The 20,604-nt window shown below is 38.9% G+C and overlaps 1 protein-coding gene across 4 annotated transcripts in view; it reads left to right on the top strand.

Annotated features, from left to right (window-relative positions):
- Positions 1-20,604, top strand: part of LOC122560734 (ATP-dependent RNA helicase with zinc finger domain-like) — a 569,578-nt gene that overhangs the window by 479,801 nt on the left and 69,173 nt on the right. For all 4 annotated transcript variants that reach the window (XM_087997766.1, XM_043711726.2, XM_087997765.1 and 1 more), the window contains 4 exons: positions 2,518-2,701; positions 10,272-10,351; positions 13,047-13,470; positions 16,107-16,353. In XM_087997766.1, coding sequence (XP_087853892.1) covers positions 2,518-2,701; positions 10,272-10,351; positions 13,047-13,470; positions 16,107-16,353 — 935 coding nt within the window. The remainder of the gene's footprint in view (positions 1-2,517; positions 2,702-10,271; positions 10,352-13,046; positions 13,471-16,106; positions 16,354-20,604) is intronic.

The raw sequence follows: 20,604 nt of genomic DNA, 5'->3' as shown, positions 1-20,604 counted from the left end.
ATGTTGCAAATAATGGATCAGACATAAGCTCCTGCCACATCTGTGAATAATGGTGGACAAATAAACCACTCAGTGGAGGATGAGGGTCTACAAATATCCCATGATCAGTAATGGTGGAATCCAAAAAATCAGGACAAAATGCAAGATTTGCAACAATCTTCAGCCAGACATGCTGAGAGTGGTTGAATCATCTTGAGCTCTTCCAGATGTTCCCCAGAACTACAGATGCTAGTCTTCAGCCGATTTGATTCATTCCATGTGAATTCAGTGGTTCTAGTACAGCTGTAGCACTGGCATTGACTCGATAATATGGAAATTGCCTAGGTATGTGCTGTACATGAGAAGGACCAGTGCAATCCGACCAGTTACCGCACGCTTAGTATACTCTTGACCAACATTGAAATGATCAAAGGTATCAACAGTGCTATCAATCAACACTTTACTAGCTCGTTGATTCTCATTGTGGCCTCCACCAGGACCACTCAACTCCTGATCTCATTATAGCCAAGGTTGGAAGATGGATGAAAGAGCTGAATTCCAGAGGTGAGGTGAGAATGTATGCCCACAATATCAAGGCTGCATTTGACCGAATGTGACATCAAGGAGCCCTAGTAAAACTGGAGTCAATGAGAATAGGAGGATGTTGAGTGTGAGCTCATACCTGGCATTATACCTGGCACAAGTCATACCCTGGTGGTAATTGTTTGAGATCGATCATCTCAGCTACAGGATATCTCTGCAAGCACTCCTCAGGGTAGTATCCTAGACTTAACCATCATCACAGCTTTATCTCTTAAATGAGAACCTCAGGCTTCCTTTTGTTCATCATCTTGTATATTGTCCGTCTCCCTGTTGATGTTAAAAAAAATGAAATAGACGTCTTTCTGTGACTGACATAGTTAATTCAAATGTCTTTCATTCACTTTGAGCAATACGTTACTAACCAAATCACATACAGAGTCATCCTGCTTATATCTCTATAGACTTTGCTCAGTCATCCACAAAAGCCCAATATACCTTATCAGGTGCATTAATGTTTCAGTGTTTAAAAACAGCCTTTTTCCGAGTGACCCTGAATTCTCAATGTTACTATCCATTTATATCATATTCAACCAGTTTCCATGAGTTGGTGCTTTCACCTGATGTATCTTCATTTCTAATTTAGAATTAAAAAGACAGAACTATACAATGTGTGTCTGCTGTTAAGGATTGTCTTATCACTAAATGAATTGAATTGTCATTTAGATTCAAACTATGTAGTCTGGTGAGCAAAAATTTTGACTAATAGCAAGGTTTTGGGGAAATCTCGGCAGACAAGGAAAAAGTATCTGCGAACTGAAAGTCCATATGAGAAAGTTCTGATATTTCCTTTCATCTGTAATTGATTTTGTTGTAGTTCACTGTAAAGATGCCAAATTCATGTTGAGCTAGCTTCCTTGCCCTTTGTGTCTTGAAAGCAGTCGCATGACATGACCCCATTGCAAAATGTAATTATTGCAAAATATGAAATAGGAGCAGAAGTAGACAATTCAGTCCTTCAAACCTGCTCCATCATTCATAAGATCATTGTTGATCTATTTGTGTTTTGAGTCCCACTATCCCTCTGATAACCTTAGATTCCTTTGCCTAACAGGAATCTATCTATCTCTGCCTTAAAAATATTTAATTACACTATTTGCACCATCTTTTGAAGCAGAGAGTTCCAGTGTTGCACAACCCTCAGAGAAAAAAAAATTGATCTCGCTTTGCCCTAGTTCAATGTGCCTTAGGATAAATGGATTAACTGCAGTAAAACTTCATGAATTACATATTATATAGTTGATACGGTATACTAATGTATACTATGTGCACCGGTAACTTTAAAACAGCTGGTCATTACATTTTATCTATTGTAATCACAAAATAGTATAACTGTATTAAATATTTACCTCAGTTTGGCACCAAGGGCGTCTTTTAATTCTGCTAACATGAAGTGATGCTTGTCATTATAATTTTGAACAGCAAGCCACTACAGTCAGCATTTTGCTGTAACTTCTTTAAAAGCACAGAAAATGAAATTCAATCTAAAAGCTATGAAGTGGGCGAATAAGATGCTCAGTAGAATTTCATTATATTTGTTCATGTGTGCGGTTAACAAAAATGAAACGCAGTCTGATCATGCTGAGGGATATAATGAAAATGTCAGTGTAGTCTCAAAAGTAGCTACTGAAACTTTTGAAATTATTTTACAACTTAGCAGTAAATGTTTACAAATGCATTCTCTTTTCCTTTTGAAAATGCAAATGTCCCATTCCACCATGCCCCAAATAAAGCAAAATAAGACCACATTTGAGGACTTTTATAACTTGCAAATGATAATATTTTAGAAAATTGGCAGTAATATTACTTGTAATTATTGAATTACTTAAGTATTATTTATATGTCCACATTTCTAATAAAATCTTTTTTTGATATGTGTCCTTGACAGAAATGTGATATAAAGGCACCAGTTACTTATGTCGTTCCAACTTTGTTTAGGTAACCTGGTTGGGATACCAGAACAGATTAGCATTAGACCCGAGGTTTGTGGCTCGTCAGGCTGCCATGGCATATAATTTCAAGTTGTTACAGACTCCAGGAAGGCTTTCACCTGGTCCTTATAACCTTGGGACTTCGGCACATCAATCGCATATGGACAGAGATCTGGAACATACCAAGTCTGGTGAGCTATTATCCCTAGAATTTAAGCTGTCTGTTGGTACAGCATTTGCGTTAGCCATACTGTAGATTATTCATGGTCAATGAAATGAGCAAGCTTGGTATGTTCAATTAAGGATTTTTGTTTCTCACTGTTTATGTCCTCATCTATAATTTTTATACTGATGCTTGATGATCCAGATTTTTTTCTTTAAAATAGATATTCTGTTCCATTCAGATTCTTAACAAATAATCTTGTTTATCATTTATTTATAATCATCATATAAATGGCTTCATAGTCTGTGCTAATGTTACTGCTGCCCTGAGATTGTTGAGAGGCACTTATATGTGCAGAAGTGGATTCCTCTTTTCCTTTCCTGGCAGGAAGTGTTGGATGATATTGAAAAAACGATTTGCCTGCCATAACATGTTAGAATTTATTATTCAATTTGGAAACAAGAAAATTAGTTCAGAAACAATTGTACTAAGTTTAAATAAGATAATTTGGAAGGAATGAGAGCTGAGTTAACTAACGTTAACTTTAAAAGGAGTTTCACACAAAAGACAGTTGAGGAACGATGGCAGATATTTAAGAAAACAGTCCATGAATCATAACACAGATATATCCCAGTGAGGAAGAAATGTTCTAGTAAGGAGATAAAACATCCACGGTTAACCAAGGACGTTAAGAATAACATCAAATTGAAAGAAATAAAACATATAATGTAGCAAATATTAGTGGAAAGCCAGCTATTTGGGAAAGTTTAAAAGCCAACAAACGATAACTGATAAACATTTTGGGAGCAATATCAGAACAGACAGCAAAGTGAGCATAGGTCCCTTAAAGAATGAGGCTGGGGAAACAATAATGAGGAATCAGGAAATGGTAGAAGAGTTGAATAAATACTTTGTATCACTCTTCATGGTAAAAGATGCTAGTTGCATTCCAAACTGCTAAATAATCAAGGGCAAAAGGAGGAGAGGAAATAAATGCAATAATTATGACGAGGGTAAAAAATACTAGGGAAACTAATGGGCCTAATGGATACATTTTCTGGACCTGATTACATCCTAGAATATTAAAGGAACTAGCTACTCAGATAATGGACACATTAGCTTAACCTTCCAAGAATCCAGTGTATTGGAAAGTTGCCAATATATATCCCTGTTTACACACAGGTAACTATTGGCCAGTTAACTTAACATCTGTCATTGGGAAAGTATCAAAGTCTGTTATAACGGATGCAATAGCAGAGCATTTAGAAATATATAATATGATAAAGCAGAGTCATCATGGCTTCATAAAGGGGAAATTACGCCTAACAAATTTATTAGAGTTCTTTGAGGATGTAACAAGGAGGATAGAAAGAAAGGGAACCAGTAGGTGTAATATATTTTGATTTCCAAAGTTACTTGATTAGATACCTCTCATAAGGCTACATAATAGAAGAGTCCATGGTGTTAGGGTTAGTATATTAGTGTGGACAGAAAATTGGATAACTAATGGAAAACAGAGATTTGGAATGAAGGGTGTTTTTTCAGGATGGCAACCTGTAACTTGGGAGTAAAATAGAGATCACTGCTGGGGCTACAGTTATCTATGGTATACGTTAATGAGTTAGTTGAGGGAAGTATGTGTGCTAGAAGCAAATTTGTGGATGCACAAGAATGGATAGGGAGGCAAGTGTTGAGGATGATACAAAGTTGCAAAAGGAGATGAACAGGTTAAACAAGTGAGCAAACATTTGACAGATGGAATATAGTGTGGGAAAATGTGAGCTTATAACTTCAGCAGGAGATACAGAGGAGCTGAATATTATTTAAATAGAGAAACACTACACAAAGCTGCAGCAGGATTCATAGGTGAATCAATCAAAAAAAAAGTTGTATCAAAGTTGACTTGTCAGGTTACCAGCCTTAGGGAAGATAAATGGCTATAAAAATAGGCAAGTCTTTGTACAAGGTATTAATCAGACCACAATACCTAGAATACTGTGAACAATTTGTGTGAAAAAAGATATCCTGGTATTGGAGGAATCCGGAGAAGGTTGACTAAGTTAATTGTGGATATGGAGTAATTTTCTCATGAAGAGAGGTTGAGTAATTTGACTTGTGCTGATTGGAAGTTAGAATTAACTTATTAAAATGACAAGAGTTTTAGGGTGCTTGATAGGATAAGTGGTGAATAGTTGATTTACCTTGTGGGAGAGGGATAATCTCAGACAGATGAAGATGAATTTCTTCTCCCAGAGGGTAGTATATCTGTGGAATTCTTTATCACAGAACTGTCATGGGTGTTTTGTTAAGAATATTTAGGGCTGAGATAGACAATTTTTAAATGGTAATAAAATCAAGGTTTATGGAAAAAAGGCAGGAAAGTGAAGTTGAGAATTATCAGATCTGCACAGTCTCACTGAGTAATGGAATAGATTGATAGGCCAAGGAGCCTGCTTCTGTCCTTATGCATTATATTGTTATGGTTCAAATTGGAATAAAATAATATCGGAATTAAAAGTCTAATGATAACCATGAAAATATTGTCTGTTATCATAAAAAACTCATCTGGTCAACTATTACCTTTTAAGAAAGGAAAATTGCTGTCCATACCTTGTCTGGCCCACTTGTGATCTAGACCCACAGGAATATGGCTGACTCTGAATGTTCTCTGAGATGGCCCAGCAAAGTTTTCAGTTGTATAAAACTGCTAAAACATGTAAAGGAATTGAAACTGAATGGACCACCTTCCATCAACCAAAGCATCAGAAACTACAAATGCAAACTCAGCCCTGTTGACCCCGTAGAGTGCCATCTAAATGACATGAAAACACCACCACCACCTGCAAGATTCCCTCCAAGCCACTCATGATTCTGACTTGAAAATAAATTGTCGTTCTTTCATTGTCATTTGGTCAAAATCCTGGAACTCTCTCCCCTGAAAGCATTGTGGCGTACCTATACCAAATGGATGCAGCATTTCCAAAAGGCAGCTCACCATCACCTTCTGTAGGATAATTAGGATGGGCAATAAATACTGGCCTCGCCTGGAATGGCAATATCCTTGAATAAAAAAACGCATCCTAAGTAATAGCATAAATTAGTTATAGTTTGTTTGCAGTTAGTATCAATATCTACGTTGTAGCTTCTTAACTACCATTCAGCATAATTTATTTAGTTAAGGTAGATTAAAATTAAATTCACTGGTCTTCACCATAAATTCTGATGAGCCATCAAAGTGCTTATATCCTTGCTTAATCTGCCCATGGGTACATACAGGCATTTTTAATCTCAAATTGGTTGCATTAAATTACGAGAGGACTGTCAAACATAGATGTTGGTAAACCTATATGATAGCGAGATTCAGTCAGTTCTGACACTAATCTGCAACCTCTTGAAAAACGTGTGTTGATGTTGCTCTTGAAACTCAAAATTCTCAAACTTGTCTTCAAGGTCTATTAATTTCTCATCTGAAACACACATGCTATTTCTGTGATCTTTCTCTTCATGTTGTACCTGTCAAGATGCTTTTTAAATGTTGTAATTTTACTTGCCTCTACCACTTCCTATGGCAGCTCATTCCATACACATTCCACCCTCTGTGAAAATGTTGCCCCTGAGGTCCCTTTTAAATCTTTTTCTTCTAACCTTAAACCTATGGCCTCTACCCTTGCAAAAAGACCCTTGGCTATTCACTGTATCCATGCCCTTCATGATTTTATAAACCTCTGTAAGGTCACCTCTCAGCTTCCAATGCTCCAGGGGGAAAAAATCCCACCCTATCCAGCCTCTTCATACCCTTTCTAGTTTAACAACATCCTTCTGATAGCAAGTGTTTTGGACCAGGCCAGACCCCCTCAAAATATTTTAAGAAGGTAACCCAGCATCTAACTTTGCTTATTTTAAATGCAGATGTGTAGTTGACATTCAAGGTGTGATGCAGCTGGTCAAACAACTCCATTTTTAAGGAAACTAAACTTATTTTGACACTACAGTTGAAACACGAACAAAAGAAAACGGAATTTAGAATAGTGTAACTATTGGAAAACTCAACCGACTGGATACAGCAACTTAACTGAGGAGCTTCTCCAATATTCCTAAATACACCATTGTCAAAAGATAAATTCAAGCACAGGTTATTACAGGCAGGAGAGATTTCAGAGAGAAAAGTCAACCCCGAAACATCTGCTGAAGCATGGAATCTTTTGCACTGCAGAAGCTTCTGTTACAGCTAAACCAGCAGCTTCTCACTGTTACAACTAAACCAAACTAGAAAAACTGTGAACTGGGTGAACTGGCCACTCCCCTGCCATTGCAAAATAGGATCTTTCCAGACATTTCGTCACTTCTACTTTCACAACTTCTCTTAAAAAAACCCAAGGACAAAATAACTTTGTTAAAGTGACAGCATCATCACACAAAGTAACCAGAATTGTATGCAGTATTCCAAATGTGGCCTCAATATAAGGTATCTTACTTACCTGCTGTCTGTTTGGCTCCAGTCATGTCATAAAGGTTGCATGCTATATTAAAACCAATGCAATGTAATCAGGCCACTTGCAGAATTTTGGCAGGTAATGGCCAAATACAGTCAAATAGGACTAGTTCAGTTTAGGAAACCTGGTTGGCATGGATGTTTGGACTGACGGTTCTGTTTCCGTACTGTGAGGCTCTATGACTCTATGTCAAAAGGCTTACCCTGTTAAAGTCAAGTCACCTATCTCTCTCGTAAATATTGTGCCATATGATGTGTTTTTGACAATGGTTCTTATGTTATGAGTTTAAGTCAACTTTTCACTTTTAACTGAGGATTTTTGCCTTGAATTAACTTTGTGGTTTGTTTTACCTTGAAGACTATCTCCACAGTCTCTGGCCCATGTGTTTAAACAAATAAAGACAAGAATCTCTGGCTAATCCTGTTATTGGTCAGGTTTTCCAAGAAGTCTACCTTGGCTGTTTATGCTTTTCCAGCAATGAGTTTCTGGTTTTCGTCCCTCTTTCAAGGCCTTTCCCTGTAATCTGCTTTTTCCCTGCAATTCACCTTTATTTTGAGAGACCTCTGTGGCTAACTCTATTCCACATCTCCTGTATATCTGTCTAGTAGCTGTCCTACTACTTCACCCAACAACAGTTCATGTTATTATGCCTTGCCTCCTTATGTACACATCTATCTTTATGTATATAGGTGACATTTCTTTAGTCTCTTATGTGTTGCTGAAACAGAGTCTGGGTCCCATTGAAATTGGAACTTACTGACAATCATTTCTTTGTACAGTATTACTTTTTGCTCACTTGTGGAGGTCGATCTTGTCAAACACTCACTACTATCAGTTTTAGTGGGCTTGTAGAAGGTTTCTATCAACAATGTGTCTTCTGCATCTTCCATATTGAATTGATGGACATGACCCAACACTACTATGCTTCCTGAAGCCAACCCTGCAAGCATTTGGCAAACCACATGCAAAATCAATTACCATGTTTTAGATGGTGCTTCCAGATGATCAAAAACTGTCCACCATCATATCCTGTTCTTTTATTCTAAAAGGCCTAAATTCCATAAGAAGACAAAACAAAATGTTTCAACCACACTTTGAAGCTCCTTTGAAGAATATGTGTCGACCTTAATGACTGGGAGAAGCTTGTACCAATCATTCAAAGTGGTGACATCAAATCACGACACACTTGGACTCACCTGTCTTTACATTGAGACAGACAACCAGCCATGGCAGAGAAGGAAAGAAAAGGAGACAATTTCTGTACTCTGGATCCCATTGCCTCAGAGATGGGATAATATTGCCCCATGTGTTCAAAGATGTACAGGTCAGAAATTGACCTGTTCAATCACATGAAACCCATGATCCCCAACTTGGTGGAATTAATATTACATAAAAGTTATGACACACAAATTAATAGTCTCTGTGCAAATATTTGATTTATCTAGCGATTTTTGAGAAGATTTGTAATTCAGGTTGAAAAGTATGTAAGCTCGCTGGCTGAGCTGGAAGGTTTGCTTTCAGTCGTTTCGCCACCATGACCAGGTAACGTCATCAGTGAGAGTCTCACTTCACCGCTTCACCGGAGACACTCTCTGATGATGTTACCTAGTTCATGGTGATGAAATGTCTGAAAACAAACCTTCTAGCTCCATTTGATGTATCTGTTTATGTTTTAAAATGCATTGGCGATGCATTTGTTCACCAGATATATATTGCTAACTGTGGAAGTAATTGCCAAATACATTGGTTTGGTTTATGGCCTCTTATGCTTTCCTTATACTTTATATTTCTCTATTTTTCTATACTTGTTTCCTAAGAATTTGTACGTTATGCATCTGCATTTGGGCCCCTTTGTACCGAAGATGACGCCATAAGTGATGACTTGTAAAGTTTTCACTGTACTAGTTTGAATACATGAGACAATAAAGCTAATTCAATATATTCAGTGACTTGGCCTCCATGTCCTTCTGCAGTATGGATTCCACAGGTTCACTGTCCTTTGAGTGAAGAAGTGTTTCTTCATTTGGTTCCTGGCTCCTGTCCAGCCAATATTAATAGGGTCAGTGTTATCATGGAGCGATAGAGGGAAGCGAACACTTTTAGGGGTTTTGAGAGGAATATATCAATGGAGAGAGGAGAACAATATCAGAGTGTGAGGAAGAACACTGTTGGGGGGAGGGTGTCAGGGAAGGAGGGAGGAGAACACTAAAGAAAGAAATGTAGGCTACCTAATAACTAAGAAATATTATTTCTATTTTTGAAACTATTTTCTTCTGTGAAACTGAGTTGGACATACTGCAATTGATACAATGGACATTTAAACTCTTATCAACAGATGGCAACCGGTGTTATCGTAAGGGGTGTGTCTTGCCTTCCCAAATGTTCTTGCACTATGAGAGAGCAATTGGATTTTAGGTGTGCTTCACACCATGGAAGAAGCTGAGATCAGAAATCTGGCCCAGAAATGCAGAGCTCCGTCATTGTACAAGAAATTAAGAGAAATGCAGCAATCAGTAGTGCTTGTCATTTCTCAAAGGACTTTGTACCATTGTTAACATTTTAAGTTGATAACCTTTCATCACAAAAAGATCATTGACCTGAAACCTTTGCCAATTTTGTTTCACTCTGTCTAGATTTTGCATGACCTGCTCAGTATTTTTAATATTTTCTGCAACCTCAAAGCTATGCATAATGATACAAAAGAAAAATAAAAATCTGAAGTAAATTTTCTAATTATCAACTGCTTCTCATTGCATTAGATGAAATATGAACATTCCCTGTGCAGCCTCAGTGCAAAATGCACCATCCATGCATAGGATAGGAGAATGTTTCTGAGCATTAGTCTCACATAGGACAGATTTAATTCCTTCCAACTATAGTTCTGCAACAGCTTCAGTCAAGAGCAAAACTGGAATACCTTGGAAGAAGAGAAATTGTGCAAGTTCAGTTTTTTGTTTATTCTTCAGCCATTGCATGCCTACAGGCTTAGCAGGAAATGGTTGAAGGTCATGACCATGCAAGGCGACATGTGTGCTTCATTTCAGTATGGTTTGCTGCTTATAATGCTCCCTCATTGTACAAATAATCATTATTGTTCATTTTCAGGTAGAGAAAGAATGACACCAAGATCGGACTTGGGATCATTTTGGGCTCCGGGCAGAAAGAATAATGATGTGAGAGAAAAGGTATTTTAACTCATAAATTATAATTTTAATTTACAAAAGGGAAAAATGATGTTGATCCATCTCCTAGCAATGGATTAAGGAAGTAAACATAAAAGTTTCTGATTTTGTCATCTGAATTATAGATGTACCAAGGTTACTTTGAATGCCAACTGGTTAACTTGAATTGATGTTGATTGGAAGATCAAGAAATAACCATTGTAAGGTGGAATACCACATTGCTTTAATATCATCTGATGCTCTTCTTCCAATTCTGGAACATGTGAATCAAAGCCATGTCTACCACTGAATCAGCATTCTGTTGTGGAGAAACGGTTAATGTTCAGGACAGAATTCCAAATTAGGAAATTTAGCTTTTTCCAAACCCCTGAAAACAATCTCTTCCTGCATCTTCTCACAATGTGTAGCAGTCCCAGCAAGATCCATTACTACTTCATTATTTTCCTGCATGTGCCACCACATCAATTCCCATTTAACAAGCTCTTTGTGTCCCTTTAAGTTCTCATTTCTCAAAAAGTGAAAAAATGTTTTTTTTAAAAGTACTCATGACTGTTTCAATAATTTGTGGTAGAAAAGTCATCATTCTATACATTGCTAATTTTTAAGTTCCCCTTTGATTTGTGGTCTCTTACCATCTAAATAAAGGATCTTGTTTTGTCATTTTCTGGATTATGTGCTGCTGCTTCCACTATTAATAATAGTATTTACCAACCTCGGCTATTCTATTTTTTCACTCTGTTTGAAATCTTACTTTAAAATTTACATCTGGGAAAGATTTAACTTTAACTAGCAGATTTGACCAGTGTGACATCATGGAACTGTAACCAAACTTACGATACTTAATAATAGTTTTTATTTAAACACTAAACTCCAAATGCCCATCTTGCATCCCTAATCATTTGCTTGTGCAGTCTTTAACAGTCTCAATCACAACTTGCTATAGCAACCGACAATTTGAGAAGGTCTGGTTTACATCATCCCTTCTGATTCAGCAATTGCATCTCTATAGATATGAGTATTATTTTCTCTCAATTACTTGTGTAAATGTTTGCCACAAACTGTTTATATGGTTGGCTGTTAAAAGTTTTTGTAAGTTCATATTAGCAACATCCTGTTAATTTTTAAACAAAAATATTATAGATGCTGGAAATCTAAAATAATAAGTGAAGTGCTGAAAAGAATTGTGTGGAAGCTTACAAGAATGGCTGGTTAAATGCCATGTATGTGCTATATATTCAAAGTAATCATCGACAGATCAAGCCTTACCTGTAGATGAACAAACCATGTTAATTTTTCAATTTAATTTCTTTTCATCAGAACTGTTTCGTTGTGATACAAGTGCAAATGTAAGGTCTGAAACAGTAACCCTGGGCTGAATCTACTTGTCAATTTCATCAAGATTCATGAAAGGTTCATGTTTAATATATCTGGAATACCTTGGATTTTTGGTTAAAAAAAGCCTCCAGTCCTTGATTGGATTCAAAGAAAGAGTTGTGCAATCCAATAGTCCAAGTGAAAGAACAGACTGAAGTTCAGGGAAAATCAGCTAAAACCTGCTTTCGGCACCTTTCATGGAGGGTTCTGTCCATGAGTCCTAGTGGGTTTCTCATACTATCTTCCTGAACATGTCTCATTACATATGTGCCACAGCCCCATGGCATCTTATTTGTCACAGGTGAAAGAGATTCCTGGGGTCTGTGTCTGTGCCCAGCCATGCAACTGAACAGGCACTGGCTGCCCAAAGCTGTCCTGAACATTTTAATGTATTTGCCCTGGGTATTTTGTGCAAAGGGTAATTAGCAACCTGTCCTACAGGACCTGAAAATCCTTCTGGGTGAGAGGGTGTGTGTAGTCACTGCCTATCGACAGTACCCTGAGATATTCGTGACTGGGATGTTTGGAGGATCAAGTGGTGAATTGGAGTTGCCAGGTTACTCTGACTTCGGTGTTGGGAATTGTGTCACCATTTAGTTTCTATGTGGCAGGGGGGAGGATCAATGAGGCAAGATAACATCATAATGAACATGTTCGTATATGCGAATGGGCCCCTTGCCCCTCCCTAGCAAGAATCCTGTCTTGTCTTTCAATGTTCTGTTTAAAAACGAGACATTTTGCTCATGACAGTGGGAAACTGCTTACTGTTGATGGGTGGCACGGTGGCACAGTGGTTAGCATTTCTGCCTCACAGCGCCAGAGACCCAGGTTCAATTTCCGCCTCAGGCGACTGTCTGTGTGGAGTTTGCACATTCTCCCCGTGCCTGCGTGGGTTTCCTCCGGGTGCTCCAGTTTCCTCCCACAATCCAAAAATGTGCAGGTTAGGTGAATTGGCCAAGCTAAATTGCCCGTAGTGTTAGGTGAAGGGGTAAATGTAGGGGAATGGGTTTGGGTGTGTTGCGCTTTGGCCGGTCGGTGTGGACTTGTTAGGCCAAAGGGCCTGTTTCCACACTGTAAGTAATCTAATCTAATCTAATCTAATCTAAAAAAACTTTCCCATCAATGCCTAAGTAATTCAGGGACTGGGAAGATTCTGGTCATCTATTTCATTTACATGAAATTATCTGGTTAACTAATAAGTTAAAAACAGAACACTGACTTGAACAAATCAATCATGATACTTTGTCATGAAGTCTTTGACAGGCCCTCAGTCCCCTTGTGAAATGTACACATGTGTGTGATATGTTGTTTATTTATTTTTCAGGTTCAAGATGGTCCTGTATGGCTTTCTGACAACTTGATGAACATGACTTCAAATATGAAGTTTAGTCCTGGTCATAAGAATATTCATGATCAGTCCTATTCACAGTTGATATCACAACAAGGTTTTTGTTCACAGAATATTCAGAGTCGATCTTTTAACCAGCAAAATCTGTGCAGTCCCCAGAAACATCCTATAATTTCTCCTGGACAGACACCAGGCCATTCTTGTTATATTCAAGCTCAGGCAGCATTGCCACCTCAGTTTGACACTACCAACAGAGGTCAGATTTCACCCCGCATTGCAGTTCATCACCAACTGCCACCTGCTTCAGCATCCAGCCCAACCAATTTCTCCAAGCACCATGGAGCTCAACATATTCATTTTGATGAACATGACCACATCCTCCGAGGGCAAGCTCTCTTGGGTAAGTGCCTGAGGCTTCTTTGACATTAAACCCTTTCTTAAGATTGCTCGTGTAATTTGAATGATGCTGTTGGCTGTATAACTAAAGCATAGAATAACTAGTTTAATTATGAACTATTTTTTGCCAATTTGATTCACCCAATCTCCATGTAGATTAAGTCACCTATGATTATTACAGTTCTTTTTTGGCTTGCCCAGCTTATTTCCCTCTCTATACTCTGTTCTACTAATAACCTGCTAATAACCTGCTGCTGTTAATTGTTACCTACTTCCATCGGTAGTTCCCTATTTCTCATCTCTTCCCAACCTGATTCTATGTCTCACTCTTCTGAGCCAAGGTCATTTCTCATCCTTATGCTGATTAGATCAATTAACCAAACTACCCATCACCTTTTCCAAGCTTTCTGCTTTTGTGAAATGTTGAACTCTTCAGACTCTGTCTTGGTCATCCTCCAACCAAGTCTCTGCAATGGCTATCAGGTCATAGAAATTTATTTATATTTGTACTAACGGTCAATGTGTTTTGTCACAAATACTGGTTGCATTCATAGATTTTTTAACACTGGTCTTTTACCATTTTTTGCAATTTCTGGTTTTATTTCGGAATGCATTCTGAAGTTTGTATCTCTGACCCTTCCCGCCACACTGTGGTTATCATGACCCAAATTGCTACCCTACTTTGTTGTTGCCCTCTAATTTGCCGTATCTCCTCTCAATTGATCCCTTGCCTTCACTATTTATTTTGAAACCCATTTTACTGCCCTTAATATGCAACTCACCAGCAATTATTCCCAGCAAGATTCATTTGAAGGACATCCCTACAGTTCAACTTCCACTTTCCCTTTTACTGGTGCCACTGCCCAATGAATCAAAACCCATTTCTTCTACACCAGTCTGAGTCATGTCAGCATCTCTTATTTACCTCATGCCAGTCTGCTTGTGGGTCATATAATAGTCCAATGAGCTTTGAAGTTCTGATTTTTAATTTGCTCTCTCGCTGCTCATAATTCCTAACTACTACGTCTTTCCTAGTACTGTCTATGTTGTTAATACCTATGTGGACCATGACAACTGGATTCTCCTCCTTCCATTAGAGGTTCCTCTTTAACTTACAGCAGATACAGCAAGCCAACTTGGAAGATTGCTCTTGGCTGCAGACAACTCTGTCTATCTCCCTGACTATACCATGTCCCACTGCTGCAATATTCCAGTGTATTCTTCCACTTCAATAGTTTTCCGTACCAATTGTCACTTCACATATCCAACTTGCATCCACCATTCTCATCTGTACTAATGGCAAGAATCTTGAATCTGTTGTACAATTGGAAAAGATGAGGCTCATCCATCTCCATCTCCTTTATCCCTTTACCAATCTTACTTGCAGTGACACTCTCCTGATTATGATCACTGACCAAATCAGACCACGCTATCCTATTCCTATCTTAAAGGATGTGATCATGTCATAACCCCCACCAAACCACTGTCACCAATGTGTTGCAGGATCTGCACTTCAATTTCCAACTCAATGACTCAGAGTTGAAGCTCCTTAAGCTGCAAACACTTACTGCAGATGAGGTTGCCCAGGACAATCCTTGGTATTACAACACCACCTCTGCCATGCCACCTTTATTATGTGTTAATTAAATGATCTGCTTTGATTAATACAATTTATTGCTCCTTATGATCTTTACAACTGCTAGGAAACCTTACTATTAACAAAACATCACATTTACTAATAAACAAAGAAATACAAACCAACCAATGAACTAGCTGTTTTCCTGTGACATCATGCTTTGATTTAATTCAGAACTCAGTACTGTTTCCTCCACGTTGGAGATTTTAAACATATTGAGGATCTATTTGCTGAATGCATCTGTTCAAGAATGTCCATGAGCCTCTAGCTGCCTGTCATTTGAAGTTTCTACTCTACCCCAATTCTGACATCCCGAACCTAGTCTCCTTTGCTGTTCAACTGGGCCTTAGGGAAACTTGAAGAGTAACTCTCATCTTCCAGTCAGTCACTTCATACTGGCTCATGGACTGACTACAAAAAACTCCATCCATAAGCACTGCATCTTTTTTTTTCAGATTGCAACTTTTGCGAATTTGTTCTTGGTATATACAGTTATTCCAGACTTACATTTTGTTTTTTGTGCTTGTCCCATTATCATTTCTCTTTGGTTTACACTATCATCCTTTTCTTATTCCATTGCATTTCTCTTGCCTTCCACATTGTAACAGATGTTCTCTTTTATTTATTCCATCCCACCATGACGACCTTAAGATTTTCCTGCCTTGTACTTGCTTTGCGGCCTTTGACTTGAAACATTGACTATTTTTCTCTTTTGACAAGTTCGCTGACCTGAATATTTCCAGTATTTTGTGCTTTTGTTTCAGATGTCAAGCCTCTGCAGTATTTTGCTTTTATATTCAAAAAAGATATACCCTCGTCTGCCCTCATTCTTTTCCTCCTTTTCCTTCCTTCTCCCACCTATCCACTACATAAAGGCACAAGTTAATAATTATAGTTTATTTAGTGATAGCTGAGAGAAACTCTGAACTAATTTTTTAATCAATCAGTGTTTCTTGAAAATCCTAGGGCAACTAAGATGAAACATCATTTTGTTTTCTTCCCAGGCACAACAAACTCCTTGTTGAAATCCCATGTTCAGAAGAGTAATCGGCTCCATTCCAGATTCAACCAATGGACTGAACACAGCTACTCAAATCCAGTGCCCAAATTGCTCGATTGTGGTGGTGATATGGACTCTCCAAACTCTGTCAAATCTCACTTTCAGGAATATGCATCCAAGTTCAATCTGCAACCCTTCTATAGTCATATAGGTGAACTACAGGGAGGCATCCCAGTATTTGTGCAGAAAAGGTAATTGTATTACAATTTTGTCTATACCTTGTTATTTACATAGTTATTTACTGTAGGTCTTTCCAAACCATATAATACCCATCTCTGGTATCCTACTATGTTGGTGGGGATCACTGTACTGGATGGAGTCACTGCAGGTGTTCCTCAGAAGAGTGTTCCAAGCCCTCAGTTGCTTTAACAATGACCTACCTTATGTTGTAAGACCAGAGGTGAGAATAATCACTGATGACTGCGCAATGTTATCACAATTTGTGACTCTTCAGTTATCAGGGCAGTCCATGTCCATATGCAGCAAGAGAACATGTAGACTTGGGTGAGTAAGTATCAACTATCATACCTCCTTAGTGTCAGGCAGTAGCCATCATTTTAATGCATTCACAGGATGTGGGCATTGCTGGTTAGACCAGCATCTGTTGCCCATCCTTAATTGCTCAGAGGTCAGTTGAGCTGTGAGTCTTGAGTCACATGTAGGCTAGACCAGATAAGATGTTCTTCCCTAAAACAACTCCAAAAGGAGAGAATTTACTTACTTAACCTTTTATTGAATGACATTATAATTACTTGGAACCTCTGTGAACATTTGGGTGTTACCATTTACCAGAAACTGAACTGGATCAGCCACATTCTGGTCTCCCTGCTATAGGAAGGATGTGGTGAAACTTGAAAGGGTTCAGAAAAGATTTACAAAGATGTGGCCAGGGTTGAAGGGTTTGGACTGTAGGGAGAGGTTAAATAAGCTGGCGTTTTGTTTACCCAGAGCATCAGAGGCTGAGGGGTGACCTTATGCAAGTTTATAAAATCATGAGGGGCATAGATAGGGTGAATAGCCAAGATCTTTCTCCCAGGTTAGGAGAGTCCAAGACCACAGGGCACAAGTTTGAGATGAGAGGGGGGGATATTTCAAAGTGACCTAAGGGGCTACTTTTTCATACAGAAAGTGCTGCTTGAATGGAATGAGCTGCCAGAGGAATTGGTGGAGCCTGTTACATGTACAGCATTTAAAAGACATCTGGATGGGTACATGAATAGCAAGACCGTAGAGGGATATGGACCAAATACTGGCAAATGGGACTGGATTAATTCAGAATATCTGGTCAGCATGGATGAGTTGGACCATCCTAGCTCTGACTCTGTGACTCTAAGATATAAATACTGTGGCTACAGTAGTAAGTCAGAAATTAGGAATTTTGAGCAAGCCCCTTACCTCCTGATTCCCAAAGCTTTTTCACCACTTAAAGGCACATGTCAAGAGTATGATGGAAGACTTTCCACTTGTCTGAATCAGCATAGCTTACCAACATCCAGAACAAAGCAGCTCACTTCATTCATGCCACATTCACTTCTTCCACCACCAAAACACAGAGGCAGCAGTGTGTGCCATTCACAAGATGCTCTGTAGCAACTTGCCCCCACTCCTTTGATTGCACCTTCTAAACCGGCTGCCGCTGCCACCTAAAAGGTCAAGGCAGGAGCACCATCAGCTGCAAACTCACTTCAAAACTACACAAAGCCATGCACCATCCTGACTTGGAACTATATCCCTGTTCCTTTACCATTACTGGGTCAAAAGTATCCTGACAATACCGTGCGTCTTCCAACTGCACATGGATTGTAACAGTTCAAGAAGGCTGGTTACTACTGCCTTCTCCAGTGCAAATAGGAATGGAAAATAAATGCTGGCTTAGGCAGCAACATCCATGTCCTTCAACAAAAGACAAAAATAATTGCGAGATAAATAATTTGTATTGACTGATTTCATGACTTCAGGAAAGTGCACCATTTTAACAGACATGGAAAGTTTCTTTTCGGTTCCCCTCCTGCACTCCAGAATCTTGTACGTGAAAAACAAGTCTGTGTTCTAGCAAATTAGTTTCCTGACTGTAAAATAGGCAGTTAATACCTGAAGTTTGTTTACATTCCCAGTGTTTGTAATGTTCTCGGGAGGTGGTAGTATAATGGAAATATCACTGGGCTAATATTCCATCGCTGAAAATAGTCTTTGGGGAAATGGTTCGAACCCCACAATAGCAGATTGAATTCAAAATTTGAATTCAATAACAATCTGGGATGAAAAGATAGTTTAATGGTAACCTTGTCACCATCGTTGATTGTCATAAATATTGCTTTGTAATGTCCTTTATGGAATGACATCTGCTATCCTTACCTGGTTTGGCCCGCATGTGACACCAAACCCACAACAATATGGCTGACACTTAACTGCCCTCTGAAAAGGTTCAGCAAATCACTCAGTTCAAGATTATTGAGGAGTTAGCAAGTTTTGAAAAGATTTGTAGCTCAGATTGTGGTTCTAGATGTAAGTTTGCTCGCTGAGTTGATCCTCACTGGCATAAAATTCACAGAAGAGGAGGGAAACAACAATAAACTGCCATTCCTAGATGTCACAGTAGAGCAAACAGCTAATGGGAAACATCAAACCAGCGTGTACAGGAAAACAACACATATGGACCAAATACTGAACTACAGAAGCATTCATCCCAAATCCACAAACGAAGCTGCATTAGAACATTATTTCAACAAGCCACCAAACACTGCAGCACAGAGGAACTACGAAGAGCAGAGGAAAATCACCTATACCGCGTATTAAAAAATAATGTGTACCCAATGAACACAGTCTGCCGATTTCTCAGCAACGAACCCAAACAAGCAGACAAAACATGTCCAGAAATCCCAGCCACTCTCCCCCACATCAAAGACATCTCGGAAGTGACTGTCAGACTACTGTGACCTCTTGGCATCATGGTAGCCCACAAACCCACCAACACACTAAAACAGCAACTTGAAAGACCCTATATAGACAACAAGCAGAATGACTGTCATTTACAAAACATCTTGCAAGAACTGTAACAAGCACTACATTTCGACAAACAGACAGAAAGCTAGCCACCAGGATACATGAACATCAGTTAGCCACAAAAAGACATGACCCACCATCACTGGTATCCTTACATATAGATGAGGAAAGACACCACTTCGACTGGGACAACACATCCATCCTCGGGCAAGCCAAACAGACATGCACATGAATTCCGAGAAGCACGGCATTCCGACCGGAACTCTATCAACAAACATATTGATTTGGACCCCATTTACCACTCTCTGAGAAAAAGAACAGGAAATGACATCACCAACCCAAGGAAACCTAAATGCATAAATAGAAAGCGGGTCATAACACCAGTGCTTCACCGGAGGTTTGATGATGATGCTACCTAGTATGGAGACGAAATGTTGAAAATGAGCCTTCCAGCTCAGTGAGCAAACTTGCATCCAGAATCACTAAGGAGTGGAGAATAAATGTTGGAGGAGAAAGTGAGGACTGCAGGTGCTGGAGATCAGAGCTGAAAATGTGTTGCTGGAAAAGCGCAGCAGGTCAGGCAGCATCCAAGGAGCAGGAGAATCGACGTTTCGGTCATGATTCCTGAAGAAGGGCCCATGCCCGAAACGTCGATTCTCCTGCTCCTTGGATGCTGCCTGACCTGCTGCGCTTTTCCAGCAACACATTTTCAGAATAAATGTTGGCCCAGCCAAGGACACTCTTGATCCATGAATGAATTCAGAAAAACACTTTTTCAAAAGTATTAGGGATGGTAGCCATCCCATTTAAGCATTTTACCTACTGGACTTATCATATTAACAATAGAGTTCTCAGGAATGGGAAAATAACTATCAACTCAGTAAGTCCCTCCCTTTTTGACAGGCCACCAGTCTGATCTGCAAAAATGTACCCAATTGATTCTATTTTACTTGCATCGGCCACAACAATAAGGATCCTGTATAAGTTATTCCATAATACTATTATTCTTTCACTGAAGAATTTCTGCCTAAATTCCTTCCTCCCTCCTCTTATTGTTCTTTGATATTTGACCCTTGCACTGTATGGAATATAGAATATAGAACAGAACAGCACAGGGACCAATCCTTAAACCCACTCTGTCTGTGCTGATGCAAGATGCTATTCTAAACTAATCCCATCTGCCTGCACATGGTCCATATACCTGTGTTCTTTGCCTGTTCACCTGTGTGTCAAAACTGTTTGTTAATTGCTTTCATAATGTTGAAAACCTCCTAGTTAAATCTGGTGACATATAATTTATCAGTTGAAAGCAACAATACTGAACATAACTGAAATCCTCTGCCCAATATCCCTCCTTTGTCATACTAGCCTCTCAAACATCTCTTGTCCACTGACTGATGAAAACACACACATTCATTGAAAGCATCTGTGCAGCACCT

Source organism: Chiloscyllium plagiosum, unplaced genomic scaffold, assembly GCF_037043375.1.
Source record: "Chiloscyllium plagiosum isolate Xiang-an unplaced genomic scaffold, Cpla_swu_hap1 HiC_scaffold_20, whole genome shotgun sequence".
Lineage (NCBI taxonomy): Eukaryota > Metazoa > Chordata > Chondrichthyes > Orectolobiformes > Hemiscylliidae > Chiloscyllium > Chiloscyllium plagiosum.
The sequence above is the reverse complement of the archived record's forward strand: the minus strand, read 5'-3'. Positions and strand labels throughout refer to the sequence as shown.